Source organism: Nicotiana tabacum, chromosome 24 (genome assembly GCF_000715075.1).
Source record: "Nicotiana tabacum cultivar K326 chromosome 24, ASM71507v2, whole genome shotgun sequence".
Lineage (NCBI taxonomy): Eukaryota > Viridiplantae > Streptophyta > Magnoliopsida > Solanales > Solanaceae > Nicotiana > Nicotiana tabacum.
Genome location: NC_134103.1, coordinates 107066993 through 107082418, shown reverse-complemented (window position 1 = coordinate 107082418; position 15426 = coordinate 107066993). Strand labels below are relative to the sequence as shown.

The 15426-nt window shown below is 34.6% G+C and overlaps 1 protein-coding gene across 1 annotated transcript; it reads left to right on the top strand.

Annotated features, from left to right (window-relative positions):
- The first annotated feature begins 11666 nt into the window (after positions 1-11666).
- LOC107809070 (actin) lies at positions 11667-14708 on the top strand. Its single transcript, XM_016633663.2, is given in 6 exon segments — positions 11667-11768; positions 12771-12856; positions 12968-13162; positions 13164-13362; positions 13493-14106; positions 14354-14708. Coding segments are annotated over 5 exon segments (1134 nt in total). The 5' UTR covers positions 11667-11768; positions 12771-12796; the 3' UTR covers positions 14420-14708.
- The last annotated feature ends 718 nt before the right edge of the window (positions 14709-15426 follow it).

Here is a 15426-nt window from a genome sequence, read left to right as displayed (position 1 = left end):
TGCTCAGTAGTGAAGTTGAAATTCTACAAGAGTAGGTCGTGGTTTTTAATCTCGTGAGCTGGAAGTTTTCCACGTAAAACTCTACTGTGTCGTTTACTTACTGTTGTGTGCGTGCGTTCTGTGAAAACTGATAGAGAGCCTGATTCTCTATGTAGTTTGGTAGACCCGCATGTCCTAGACTTGAGACTTGTTGATCTTTGAGCACTCAGGGGATGTGGACCAGGTTTCCCATCTGGTTCTTAACATTAAGTTTGTCAGATCATCAAAACATAGCAGGACACATAACTTATCAATTTTTCCCTTTTTGATGATGACAAACTTGTAATTGAAATTATTATCTATGTATACCGGTAAGAAAAAGTAAAATATTGGATCTGACCGGCTATTTGTATAACAATCTCGTTTGTGAATCATAGCAGTGCACGTGGCTGCTAGCTCTGAAGTGCACAGATAGCCGACTTTGGTGCCATTATTTAAGTTATGTCCTAAGTTTATAAATCTTTGTACGTTTATGGTCTATCCACTTGGGAACAACTTTAAACATGCGATTTCTGAAGTTAGTTTTGACAAAGCCTAACTTCAAATATAATGTCTGAAGTTTCAAGAGGCTGAAGTTCAACCATTTTTTCCAGCACTTCAGCCTATGAAGTTTAGTAATTTTTGCATGATTTCAACTATTTCTATCCGAAGCTCATGTACATATGGCTGAAGTTCAACTTTAGACATTTTTATCTGAAATTATACTAAAGTGAGTAGATATGTAAACGAAATTAAAAATTAGGTATAAGTTAAATTGCGGTATCTGAATATGAATATAGGATAGCCGTAAAAGTTTTACACATACCAAGAGAGTGTTAAAAATTGAAAATTGAAGATAAAGCATTTCATTTTGGTGTTTCAACGAGTCAATTACAAATAGGTCGCATTTACTTGCTGCTGAGTCAGGATGCGTGGAAATAGGTCATATACTCATTATCACGATCCCAATTTTCCTCCGTAGAATGTCGTGATGGCACCTAGTCTTTAAGATTAGGTAAGCCTAACACTTACTGAATTAATGGTAAAATTCAACCAACAACTACTATTAAATATGAAACAAAAGTTTCTATACAAGCCAACAATCCCAAAACCGGTAGTACAAGTCATAAACTCTACTGAGTTCACTAGAAAATCACTAAGTACAATTGTTCTGGAATAGAATTAAACTGTACAAAGATAACTTCCGAAGGTGACTCTGAGGCATGAGAACGCGACGGCAGGTATATCTTGAAGTCTCAATATTTGATCCGCTATCTAATAATCAACATACTCTGAAGTATCTGGATCTGCACAAAAATGTGCAGAAGTATAGTATGAGTACACCATGGTCGGTACCTAATAAGTATTAAGACTAACCTCGGTGGAGTAATAACGAGGTACAAGTCAAGACACTCACTAGACAAAATAACCTGTGCAACATAGAAGTACAAAACTAAATATGAAAAGCAGAATTCAGTAAATGGCAACAAGAATCAACAAGTGATATAAACAGTAAAGCAATAAGAACACCGTGGAGTATCATTAAAACCTAATAAGGAACACAAAGGACCATCAATTAGTCAAGCCGAACTAACACAAGTTTCACAACGAAATCACTCCGCTTTATCTCATAGTCATAAGTCACGGGGCTCAACCCACCATCATATACTCACAGCACTTCGTGCCTACATCTCATATCACAACCACACGGATAACTCACGTGCCAAAATCTCAATTCGCCCGGGATGATCACAGGCCCACAATCACAATCCGTCCGACATGGTCATAGGCTCACAATCACAATCCGTCTGGCATGGTCACAGGCTTACGATCACAATCCGCCCGGCATGGTCACATGCTCAATATCAACATGAAAATAGATAATACGAGAACACATGTGCATGATCAATAAATGTCAAGTTTCATACTCATAAGCTAGTATAAATGGCATGCTACGATGTATGCTTGTGAGAGCGTACTACTGCAGCCCAAGTCAACAAGTAATATCAAAGACATCGAATAGCTCATCGAAACAACAAAGAAAGTCAAGCAAGGTGTATGACAAATACAAGGAAAGCACACCATCACACAAAAATCACCAACACAATGTCTCCAAACCATCACACACCATCCCTGACATTGCCACCCTTATCTCTCTGATAGCCACCCGTATCACTCTGCCCTGACATTATCATTAGCTACCCTTATCTCTCCTACAGCCACCCGCATCGCTCCGTATAATAGCCATCATTATCACTCCGTTCAGGCAATAACACAATAGTCACCCGTATCACTCCATACATTCAACAACAGTGAGATGTCACCCTTATGCCCCACATAATAACAACGGTGAAATGCCACCCTTATGCTCCGCATAACAACAACGGTGAAATGCCACCCTTATACTCCACAAAACAACAACGGTAAAATACCATCCTTATACTCCACATACCAACAACTAAACCACACAACAATTCACATTTGCTATCATCACAACAACACAACATATCAACCTGTATCACAAGTGCTCGTAGGCTACAACCTTTCCAAAGATTCAACGATATCAATATTTTTACAATAAATAGCCTACGTCTCAACACAACGTATATAGAATCTCAATAACAACAAAATGAACGAAAAAATTAACTCAACAAGGAACAACACCCCTTTAAACACAACTTCAATTAGAATAGATTAATGACTCTCGATAACTTCAATTCCAATTAATTATTTAAGGATAAACTTGATGGTGAAAGTACTTCCATGAAATGAAAAACTTCAGACTCTAGTGTATGAATTGGGCTAACAATGAAGGAGATGTCACGAACTAGTACTACGTCTAAATGCATGAGAACAACCCGGCAACAAAGGATATCATGACGACAATTTTAACTAAGAGTAGCTCCACAATAAAAGAAATCACATAATGATACAAAGTGATAACAACTCCAAATAAAGTATATAAGATCAAACTCGACAAGTAAAGAATGTGACATGTAATGATAACTTCAAATAAAGCATGTGATAGTAGATATGACGAATAAAAGATATAACATGTTCTAACAATTCAAAATAAGTATATAAAAGATGCCTAAGAGTCTAGACCGGTCAATTTCCACATATAAGCTAGTACGCACTCGTCACCTCGCGTACACGGATTTCACATGACATAAATAGTACAAACGATTCAAATCCTAAGGGGTAATTCCCCCACACAAAGTTAGGCAAGATACTTACCTCAAAGAAGCTAGACTGATACTCTAAAATGACCTTATCGTGTGAAACAACCTCCGGACGGCTCAAATCTAACCAAAATAACTTAATATTATAAATAAAAATTATAGAAAATAATTTCGGATAATAAAGCTTCGATCTTTAATGAAAACTAAAAAGTCAACCCAAAAAGTCAACTCCGGGCTCGTATCCGGAACCCGATAAAATTCACAAAATCTCAACACACATCCCGATATGAGTCCAACCATACTAAAATTATCCAATTCCGACATTAAATCGTCCTTCAAATCATCATTTTACATTTTTTTTGAAAGTTTTCACAAAAAATCTCATTTTCTCCCATTCAAACCACTAATTAAATGATAAAAATAAAGATGGAATCATAAAATAAAATTAAATATGGGTAAAGAACACTTATCCCAATCAACACGTGAGAAACCTCTCAAACATCGCTCAAATCCGAGGTTTACAACTTAAGATATGATAAAAATGGCCAAACCCTCAAAATAGTCTTCTTATATTTCTGCCGAGGTATCCCTCTTACGCGATCACGGAACAAGCATCGCAATCGCGAAGACAAGCTGCTGCCCAAAGAAAATAAGCTTCGCGTTCGCGGCAAATACCTCGCGAACGCATCCATCCTACCACGAACGCGATGAGAAATATTCCGCCAGCCCTCAGCTCCCTTACGTGAACTCGTAAACATGGACGCAAATGCGGACAACAAACAGCTGGAGCTTCATGAACGCATGACCACCATCGCGTCCGCGATGAACTAATCACTGATCTCCAGTAACACTTTCCGATCGCGAAGAACAACAGGCACACCAGAAACCAGCAACTCTAAAGCATGAAGAAATGGCCCGTAGCCCATCCGCAACACACCCGAGACCCGAGAACCCCGTCGAAACATACCAACAAATTTCATAACATAACACGGACCTGCTCGAGACCTCAAATCACATCAAACAATATCAAAACTACGAATCGCACCTCAAAGCGAACTTAATGAACTTATGAACTTTCAACTTCTACAACTCGCACCGAATCATATCAAATCAACCCGAAATGACGTCGAATTTTGCATGCAAGTCCCAAATGACACATCAGAGCTATACCAACTCCCGGAATCGAAATTCGAACCCGATATCAACAAAGTCAACTCCCGGTCAAACCTCTTAACCTTCCAAGCCTTCAACTTTTTAATTTTTACCAAAATACATCAAATTAATCTACGGACCTCCAAGTCCAAATCCGGATACACGCCTAAGTTCGAACTCACCATACGAAACTATTGGAATCATCAAAATACTATTCTGGAGTCGTCTTTATAAAAATCAAACTCCGGTCAACTCTTTTCACATAAGCTTCTAAAACAAAAATCATCCTTCCAAATTAATCCCGAATCATCCAAAATCCTATCGACCACACACGCAAGTCATAATACATAATACGAAGCTGCTCGAGATCTTAAACTACCGAATTGGACGCTAATCCTGAAAACGACCGGTCAGATCGTTACACTCATACATTTACCAAAAAGTAAATTCTCTGTCGTGTTGGTGTAAGAAACTAATAATATAAATTCTTACGTTAAAAACTAACTATTAGTGTATATAATTTAAATTTTTGACAGAACTAATAAATGCATGGCTTGTGTATTTTCTATAAGGTTTATCATTTAATCATTATTTTTTCACAACTTAATCATAATTACTTAATTATACTTTAATATATTTATTATCGTTTACTATGATAAATTAATATACTTTTCGTACATGTCTGGACCCGAGTAATTGTTTTCCTTTCATAAAGTATGTAACAAATATGAAGTCCGAATGTTGTAAGGCGCTTCTTAATTAATGAATAAGGTCTGATCTGCCTATCAGACCAAAATGGGTAACACCTCACAATAGAAAGATCGAACCGTTATGTGTTCCGTTTGGGCTAGTAAAGAATTTGTCAAATGTTGACAACACCAAAGAAACTCCAGTGCCTAGGCTGTCAATGGAGTTCACTCCAGAATGAATCCCGTCAAGAGTTGTGATAGGACGAATAGAATCGATTCACCTTTAATAGTCTCACCTTCGAGCTTTATCGGGTTAATAGTGGCTTCAAAGTGAGTATCAACATCGAGTGAGAAATAAGTAGCGCAAGCAAATATAGAGCATTAAAGTTTTAACATTTCAATTTCTTATCCTTTGGTTTACCGTCTACTCAACTTTTACATTATTAGTCAAGAAAATAACTCTTTGTTAGCTAATTATCCAATTAGTCAAACACTAGGAACTTTACTTTTAAGAAAAGGATAATGTGTATAAAGAACTTTACTCTTCTAAGCTCATTATCAAAGTTCCCAAGCCAACTTCCGTAAAGAAACAGATTCATGTATCGCAAGATCAAAGCAACCTTAATTCAATCAAACAGTAAGGGGAAGAAAAACAAATAAATAACAACGTAGTAGTACTCCGTTAATTATTTGAATTACAGAGAGAATTCATCACTTTTGTACTAGCATATAAATAATCAAAACTTCAGTGAATCCTTTGAATATTAGAAGACACGAAAAGAGGCACCAGGGGCTGATGTGGCATTCCATTGACGGGTTTAATTAAACACATAATTTTTGATGCGGAGTATAAATTAATGTATAAAAATCTACTAAAATTGCAATAAATAGTATATTGAACCCATAGTTTTAAAAATATAATGGGTTCAATACAAAAAACCTTAAATATTTAACCCATAAAATTTAAATTCTGGATCCACCTCTGAATAGAGTATATATACTTGGTTGAAATAGAGCATATATAACTAATTTTAACCGACCCAACAATTTGAAATTAAGGTATACTTGGTTGATGGACTCTTTCATGATCACTTTTAACCTCCCAACAAGAAGAGGTGATTATGACTACTCACTCTAGTATTAATCAGATCACCACCGAAAACTTTTGAATCAAAGAAAAGATTTTTTTTATCAGCAAAAATAATTTTTTTGGGTTTGTTATTCGTATTTGGTTCCCATTTTGGGGCTCCAGCTAATCCCGATTCGCGGTCACTTAAAACCCTATTAAAGGAGCAGAGACGGACCTATGCAATAGGTAGAGGCCGGGTCATCGGTAGAGGTGTACAAATGAAATCGAAAAATCATACCAACCCGATAATCGGAGTCAAACCGAGAAAACAAATCCGACTATGGTTTTGGTTAGGTTTGGTTTGGTGTTGGAAAACAAAACCGACCATATTTGGTTTGGTTTGGTTTTAACTAAAAAGAACTGAAACCAAACCAACCCGATATTATATGTATAGAAGTTTTAAATATATTTATGGTTGTGTAGTTTATAGATATTTTTTAAGTTTTTTCATATTTTATCTTTTAACGTATTATTTCAAGTTTGGACTTATAATTCTTGGATGCTCCAATAAGTTTTATAGTCCATAAATGTTAGTAACTAATTCAAATAAATCCTAAACTAAAATCAAATCAATACTAATGCTAATAAAAAACATTCAATTCAATTGTATATGAATGAAAATAGTGTTGGATATCTATTTTTTTTAGTTTTTCCATGGTTTAGATAAAATGCATAACTTATTTTTCTTTTAGTCGTTAGTCATGTAAATAATAGTACTTATTAGTCATAATTTTAAATTATGTTTGTTTTCATTATGGCTTATTAATAATATTTATTTTATGCGATTTTATTATGTTTATTGTTGAATATTTTAGTACAATGCCATGACTCATCTCATATTTATGTTATTTTATTGAAAAACACATTATATAGTTCTGTCTTACTAGAATTAAAGAAATATTTGGAGCACAAATTTTACGTTTTGTGCTATGAAGACTTTATGAAAAAAAACTGAAAAAATCCGAAATTAAAAAACCTGACTTTTATTGGTTTGGTTTGGTATTTAGATTTAATAACCCGATACAATTGATTTGGTTTGGTAATTAGAAAATCCGAACCAACTCGACTCATGTACACCCCTAGTCACCGGCACCCGTAAAGTTTGACAAAAATTTCATATATACATTTATATGTCCTTATAAAATAGTGATATATTAATAGTGGACACTCTAGTACAAAACAGATTTTGGTTGAATCAAAAAGTGCACCCTCGACCTTTCAAATCCTGCGTCCGCCAGAGGAGAAATTACTCTCTACCCGGATTTGTTTTTATTTTTAGGTTTCCAATCCAAAACTTTTGATTACAAAACGAAATATTATATTCATCTCACCTCAATTCATGAAAAGTTTTTATGAAAAGTGTTTTTAAAGGGGAAAGGCCAAACTTGATAAAGCTTCGTGGTGACAACCGTATAGTACTTTTTGCCACATGAGTTGTCTATATGTACTTTTTTCCAACAACTATATAGCTAGTGAGTGTTTGGACATATGAATTGTAAAATAAAAAAAAAATTGAAAAATAAATTCAAGTGAAAATGGTATTTGAAAATTAGAGTTGTGTTTGGACATGAATATAATTTTGGATTGTTTTTGAAGTTTTGTGAGTGATCTGAGTGAAAATTTTAAAAAATAGTCTTTTGGAGTTTTTTAAATTTTTGAAAAATTTGAAAATTCATCTTCAAGTGAAAATTGAAAATTTTATGGCCAACCACTGATTTCAGAAAAAAGTAAAAAAATTTCGGAAAAAATTAAAAAAATTCTTATGTCCAAACGGGCTCTTAGATTAAAATGTGACGCCTGCAGATATATATATATATATATATATATATATATATATATATATATATATATATATATATATATTATTTTATTTTTTTTCCTTCAGGGATGATGTTTCTGAAGTATAGCTATCAACATTAATGATTATTAAAGGATAGCCAATTTTTTTGTTTAAATTGCTGAATAAATATGCCAGATCATCTCTGCCATGTCTTCTTTTTCTGTTAGAACCAATTGCTTTGCAACTTCCCCCTCTCCAAACAGATTGACTTGGAATATACGATTTTAATTATAAAAAAATTTGGGAATATTTTAGTTAATTCAAAGGCGGATTTACGGCGAGTTTTGCAGGCTCAACTAACAGCTTGTATGGATGATTGTTATCCATTGTATCGTATTGTTATTCCAAAATAATATTTATTTTAATTATTTATTTAAAATTAATTGTATTGTATTATATTGTATTGTTAAATCCATTGTTTCAGAACAATGAAAAGCCTCATTTTTGTAAAACAACCGATTTGATATGGTGGGATTTTTTTTTCTTCCAATTATGCCCTTACTTATTACTCCATAATTCTATTTTACTCTTAATTCTTTTTTTAAACTCCAAATTTCCAACCTATTGACCTACTTTGTCTTCGTCCATCTTTTCCAGAGTTGTCCTTGTCATTCTTTTCATCTAAATCTCTATATCTCCGTTTGTTTCTTTGTCTCTTTCAATCGTTTTATGCTTTTTTTTTTTTTTTTGCTAATGATAGTTAACCTTTTTATTCCGATTTTTGCTCTTGTTTCCAAGCTACATAATTGGTGATAAATTAATAGAAAGAAGCTTTCTTAAATTATTTTATGCGTAATTCTTGATAAATTTAAAATTTAAAATAATTGAGGGTATTTTAGTAAATTTATTAGTTATAATATAGTACGATACAGTCAAATCAAACAACAAAAATATTATTTAACAACTGTAAACGATACAATCTATCCAAATATTGTATCTATAATACAATACAATACAATACAATACAATATAATACATTATAAAATGATGGGTAACAATAATCCAAACATAATGTAAATCCAATCTCCCAGCCTGTTAACACTGTTTACCCGTAAAACGGTACAGTTAAATTTGTAACGTGGTTTATAGACACGTGAATTAATTGTAAGTAAGACCAAAAATAAAATTATTAAAATAACTTGAAGAAAATACAAGTCTAATTGTGGACTTAGCTTCTCCGAAAGTAGCAATAAGAACAATATCAAGAACAGAAAAGAGAGTAATTTTATAGAATGAGAGTAGATTTAAGCTTTTACATACAGATGTTTTTCATGTTCTTCCATGGATATAAATTCTCCTAATTATAGCTCTATTTAGGAAGACAAGATCCCCAAATCAAGTTTTTCGGAACTTTGTAACGGTTGCTCATTAAATGCAGTATTCTCATTTAATGAGAATACTGCATTTTTACCCGGTGCCAGCTATTTGCTGACTCATGCCTTACTTGTCCTTGCTTTCACGTATCAATTCGTCATGTATCCACCTGTCGTTAATCAAATTTTACCCGGTACAAACACACACCTCATATTCCACTAAATTTAGTGCGAGATGCCTCGGCTATTCCTAAGTTTTGCTAATAAAACTTTGGAATACCAAATTTAACCCATAAAAAATAACAAAGTCTTATTTATCAAGACATGCACAAATAAAACCATAGATAATAATCAATTTAATTTGTTAATTAATTTAATGTGAGTGGACATCCACCCCCACACGCGAGGGAAAGAGGCCAACATGATCTCTCGAGAAGTGTTGGGAGGTGGTAGGGGATAATTCTTTGCTGGCCAAGGGTCCAACTACCAATTATAGGAGGAGCAACCCTTCCTCATTCCTTTCTTCGTCCCCACCTCCCCCCCCCCCCACAACGTGTCATTATTATCCTCACCTACCCCACCATGTGTTAGACAATTAAAATTATTGTCAAAGATTATGACGGAATAAATATGATCTATTAATTAAGTACGTTTTAGCTTGAGCTTTCAAAAAAAAACAAAAAACAAATAAAATAGGAAACTTCTCACTTTTAATAGATCTTATGTGCCGCAAATTCAAATTATAGAGTGAAACATTTACATTTTGACCCAATTAGAAAAATAATCTCCGAACATAATTTTGGAAAGTGTTCCTGGCGATTTTCGTGGCAAATCCTAGTGATCACCGTGAAAAAAAGTTATGGTGATTGCTATATTTTATGATAAATTATGTGATAATGATATGAAAATATTTGGCCATTGCCGCCAGAAGAGCTTTCAAAATTCTGTTCGGAAACTGTTTTTCAAGACTTTTCTTACTAGGATCAAGATTTAAACAGCAACATAAAATGATCTTATTTGTGATGATCTCCCAATTATATAATTAATCGTGCCCCTATATGAATATCGGTACCGGATATGAAATGAAAAACCCCAATTAAAATGACGAGAGCTAGAAAAAAAGTATAGAATTTGGAAAAGAAGTTGCTAAGGGCCCCTTTCACATGTCAAATTTGCCCTTTGGTCTACACTAATTGGACAACTATGTCCCATGCGTTTTTTCTTAAATTTGGACACCAATGTCTAAAAATAAGATGCTCTATTTAGTTTCAAAAATCACGAGGACAAGACGGAAACCTGTAGTTAGGAAAGCTCCGAAGAATCTCTACTGCCAATGAAAGGCTATGTTTAATTTAATGTTTATACATAATTTGGGGTATTTTTTGATATATTAACATTAATAGATGATACATATATGGTATCGAAATAAGATCAACTAAAAAAATTTAAATTTTAAACTGCGCCTATAATTTTATATCAACCAACTAGAATATAAGATTTACATACAGTGTAATTCACTTTTTAAGGATAAAGTGAATCGAAATTTCATTCAATTTTTCTTCTTTGTATTAGTGGATTGATACTTTACTATCATATCTATTGCTTGTATTAGTGAGAATGCAGGGTTTCTAGTTACGTCAATTCTTGAAAGAAGTTAATTTCCTTAAACCTCGTTCTTTGTGAGATTATTTTAGAGTTTATTGGGGTAGGTGAGTCCATAAATAGGAGAAAAAGGAAAAGTCAAAAAAGGCTATTGGATTTCTATACTACAGTAAATATATATAGTTATCAAGTTGTAATTCAAGTTAATTTGAGATAAGAGGCAGGTTAGGGCCTGCAAATTAACAGAATATACAATTTGTGACAACAATAACGGATAATTAAAATTTTTTTTTTTTGGATGAGGTTAACCTTCCAAAATTAGAACCCGTTGCCCAGTTAGTTTGGAGGGTGTCATCCACGTGTATGATCTGGGATCGAATGCTTTCTGGGTTGAGCCTGTCGCACAGGTCTTGCCTAGTACGGTTTACATACCCTGTGTGATTTGCAGGCTATTACACAATGAGGTTTACCCAGTGCGCACAAAGTGCTCACCCGAAGGACAGAGGCTGTGACAGAGATTGTAGCGGCTGCGGTTTCCCTCTTCCCACAAAAATAAAAAATAAAAAATTAATTATTGGAGTTTAAATGAAAAGGTTAGGGGTAAATCTGTCAAGAAAGAAATGCAAAAGTGAGACAGCTATATCCACCATGAAAATGATGCTGTCATGAGGTCCACTCAGTTGTGATATAATGATAACCAACGAACTCCTCCTCAACAGAAATTGAATTTGAGGCTCATTTAAGCTCATATTTCATTTGCTCACTTCTCCCCTTTCAAAACAAAGAACAGGGAATAATATTAGCCATCAGCAACAAATACCATATTGGAAAAATCCATTAAAGGTACAAACTTTACTTTGGATTCTTGATTTCTTTCTCATTAAAGATTGATTATTTGGAGAATTTTTTTTTTGAGTGTCCTTTGGATTGATCATTAATTTAGTAGTGTATGTGATTTTTATCTTTTTTGTTTGTTCATTTATTGTGCTGAATATCAGGTGCGGATGTAGTGTATATGTGATGGGTTCATCAGACCTATCGTATAATTTCGAACTCGAATTTATAAAGTTCAAATCCTGGATTCACCCTTTGCTGGATTTTGATTAAACTTTTACTGTTGAAGACTTTTGGATCTGCAAATGGGTTCCTCCATTTGAGTGAAATGTCAAAAGCTTGATCTAATTTTATTTACATTACTTTTTGGTTTGATTTTTCTTTTCCTTTCATTTTGTGGATCTAATTCCTTATATCTGTTCTTCCATCTTCTCCATATCTGGCTGTGTATTAGGGGAAAACAATCTAGTCTTTGAGAATTGTACCCGTGGCTGGTTATTCAAAGATATACAATTGATTAGGCATGCACCTCAATGGCAGTTCTGTTGGTCTTTATATTCAATGAAATTATTTTCACATCAAAAAGGAAAATGCCAAGAATTGATGGACAGAGTCTGATCTATGTTTCATATGTGCCCATTTCATTGGTTTTTCAAAATATACGTGCAGGTATCCGAGATCATATAAAGTGATAATATGAGGTTGTCTTTAAAGCATTTCATAATCTCAGCTATAAGCGTTAAGCTTTTATGCATGTGAATTTGATTTGCTTATTTAGCCACAGGATTTGTGCAATTAGACTGAATAGATTCATATCATATGATTTAATGCAATACCTGTTTGAGTATTTTAGGAATAATAGATTCAGAACCAGTAGAGATAAAAGAAGTTAAACATATTTTGATGCTATTGTTCTATATATTAGGATTTCCTTTTTCACTTATTGTGGTGTTTGATCTTCTATATTGTATGAGATCCTTATATGTTTTCAGTTTATTAGCATAAATATAGTCTTTTTTATTTCCAGAGAGTAAAAGATGGCAGAAGGTGAGGAAATTCAGCCTCTTGTCTGTGATAATGGAACTGGAATGGTTAAGGTAATTACAATGTTTCACTCGTCTCTACTGAATGTTTTGGTGACATTAAAGACAACATTATCCTTATTTGATCTGAAACGCTGACTGTTAATTGTGTCCTAAAATTGTTAGGCTGGATTTGCCGGAGATGATGCTCCAAGGGCTGTGTTCCCTAGCATTGTGGGACGCCCTCGTCACACTGGTGTGATGGTTGGCATGGGCCAGAAGGATGCTTATGTTGGTGATGAGGCTCAATCCAAAAGGGGTATTTTGACTTTGAAGTATCCAATTGAACACGGAATCGTTAGCAATTGGGATGATATGGAGAAAAATTTGGCATCACACCTTCTACAATGAACTTCGTGTGGCTCCAGAAGAACACCCTGTTCTCCTCACAGAAGCTCCTCTTAATCCAAAGGCCAATCGAGAAAAGATGACTCAGATCATGTTTGAAACCTTCAACGCCCCTGCTATGTATGTCGCCATTCAGGCTGTTCTTTCCCTCTATGCCAGTGGACGTACAACTGGTAAGCTTTGTCTTCAGTCAACCACTTTTAAGTATGTGTATGTAGTGCTTGAATCCATCTCTTGTTATGAAGTTTGAGAATGATTTTTTGGCCCAAACATTATGTTGAATCCTGTGCGTTTTGATGCCAGGAATTGTGCTGGACTCTGGTGATGGTGTCAGCCACACAGTTCCCATCTACGAAGGTTATGCCCTCCCACACGCAATCCTGCGTCTTGATCTGGCAGGGCGTGATCTCACAGATCACCTCATGAAGATTCTCACAGAACGAGGCTACTCATTCACCACCACGGCCGAGCGGGAAATTGTTAGGGATGTGAAGGAGAAGTTGGCTTACATTGCTCTTGACTATGAACAAGAACTTGAAACAGCAAAGACCAGCTCATCCGTGGAGAAGAGCTACGAGCTGCCTGATGGACAAGTTATCACCATTGGCGCTGAGAGATTCCGCTGCCCAGAAGTTCTGTTCCAACCATCAATGATCGGAATGGAAGCTGCTGGAATTCACGAAACCACATACAATTCCATTATGAAGTGTGACGTTGATATCAGGAAGGATCTGTATGGAAATATTGTCCTTAGCGGTGGTACCACAATGTTCCCGGGCATTGCTGATAGGATGAGCAAGGAAATTACAGCATTAGCTCCAAGTAGCATGAAGATCAAGGTTGTCGCCCCACCTGAGAGGAAGTACAGTGTTTGGATTGGAGGATCTATTTTGGCCTCTCTCAGCACATTCCAGCAGGTATGCAAAATCAGGATCTCTTTACCTTTTGCAGTCTGCTTCATTTCATATTTGCAAATCTTAAAGGCTTATCCACTATCTCATCACACCATTGTCAATATTAATTTAGAGAAAAAATGCCAGTTATCTGAGAACAAATGCTGAGCAGTAGTTTATGCTAAATGCTTAGTTCTTTAAACTGAATGTGATGAACATTTGTCAAGGCGGCGCATGATAATTTACTTATGGATTTTTCCCCCAATTACAGATGTGGATCGCTAAGGCAGAGTATGATGAATCTGGACCTTCAATTGTTCACAGAAAATGCTTCTAAATACAGCATTCCGAGAAAGAGAAACAGAAGAAATATACAAACTTTCATTTTGAGAGCAGCACCGCGTCTATTGATTGCATATAATATGCTTCTCATTTGTATTTCCTTTTGATTATTTTTGTTTCTATCCCTTTATCCGAGTCAATCTCAGATATTCGGTCATTGTTGGTATGAAAAAGCAAGCAGTTCATGTTAAGAGTCAATTTACAATTAATATTTTTATATAGAGTTGTATGTGAAATGATGTTGTGATTTGGTATATGGATAAGGAGCTTGTCAATTCATTTTATATATTCTCTTGGTCTCAATTTTTTTGATATCCAAATAAGAAACAGAAAAGGGCTTCCTCTGCTATCGAATATTAGTTATAGGTATCCTTCGTCATACTATTCGACACTTTTTACCCCTACCGTTATCCATTTAAAACAATTTACCCCTCCATCAAACAGACCCCTGGACCCCAGCCTTCCTGTTACACGTGGCTTCATCTTGAGCCCCCAAGCCTTTTTCTTATTTTTGATTTTAAAAGCCCCATCTTAAAATTTATTACTCAAATTAATACCTCTTAATAACCCACCCTAAGGACCCCAGTAATTGAATCTCCATATTAGCTCCAGTACTTGATAACTTTTCGTAAATCGTATAGATTGTTTTCAAAAAGAAAAAAAAAAAAAAAATTCAATAGTAGATTTTCACATAAAAGTTACACAAAAATTCTTTAAAATTACTTTCTCAAGAGATTGTTCCAAACATATTATCCCATAATTAATCTCAATCTCTTTTCCAAAATCTAAATCAGCACCAATCCAACTACCTTATGTTATAATCAATTATATCGTAAAGAACTGCATGTTCTTTTGAGCCTTGGTGGACAGAGGTATTCAGTACATTCGTATATGTACTGATAGAAGGTAACAAATGACCTATGGAATAGTCGAGGTGCAAACAAGCTGGTCCGACATGATTCTTATAAAAAAAGAATTCTTTTGAGCAAGCGATTAGGACAA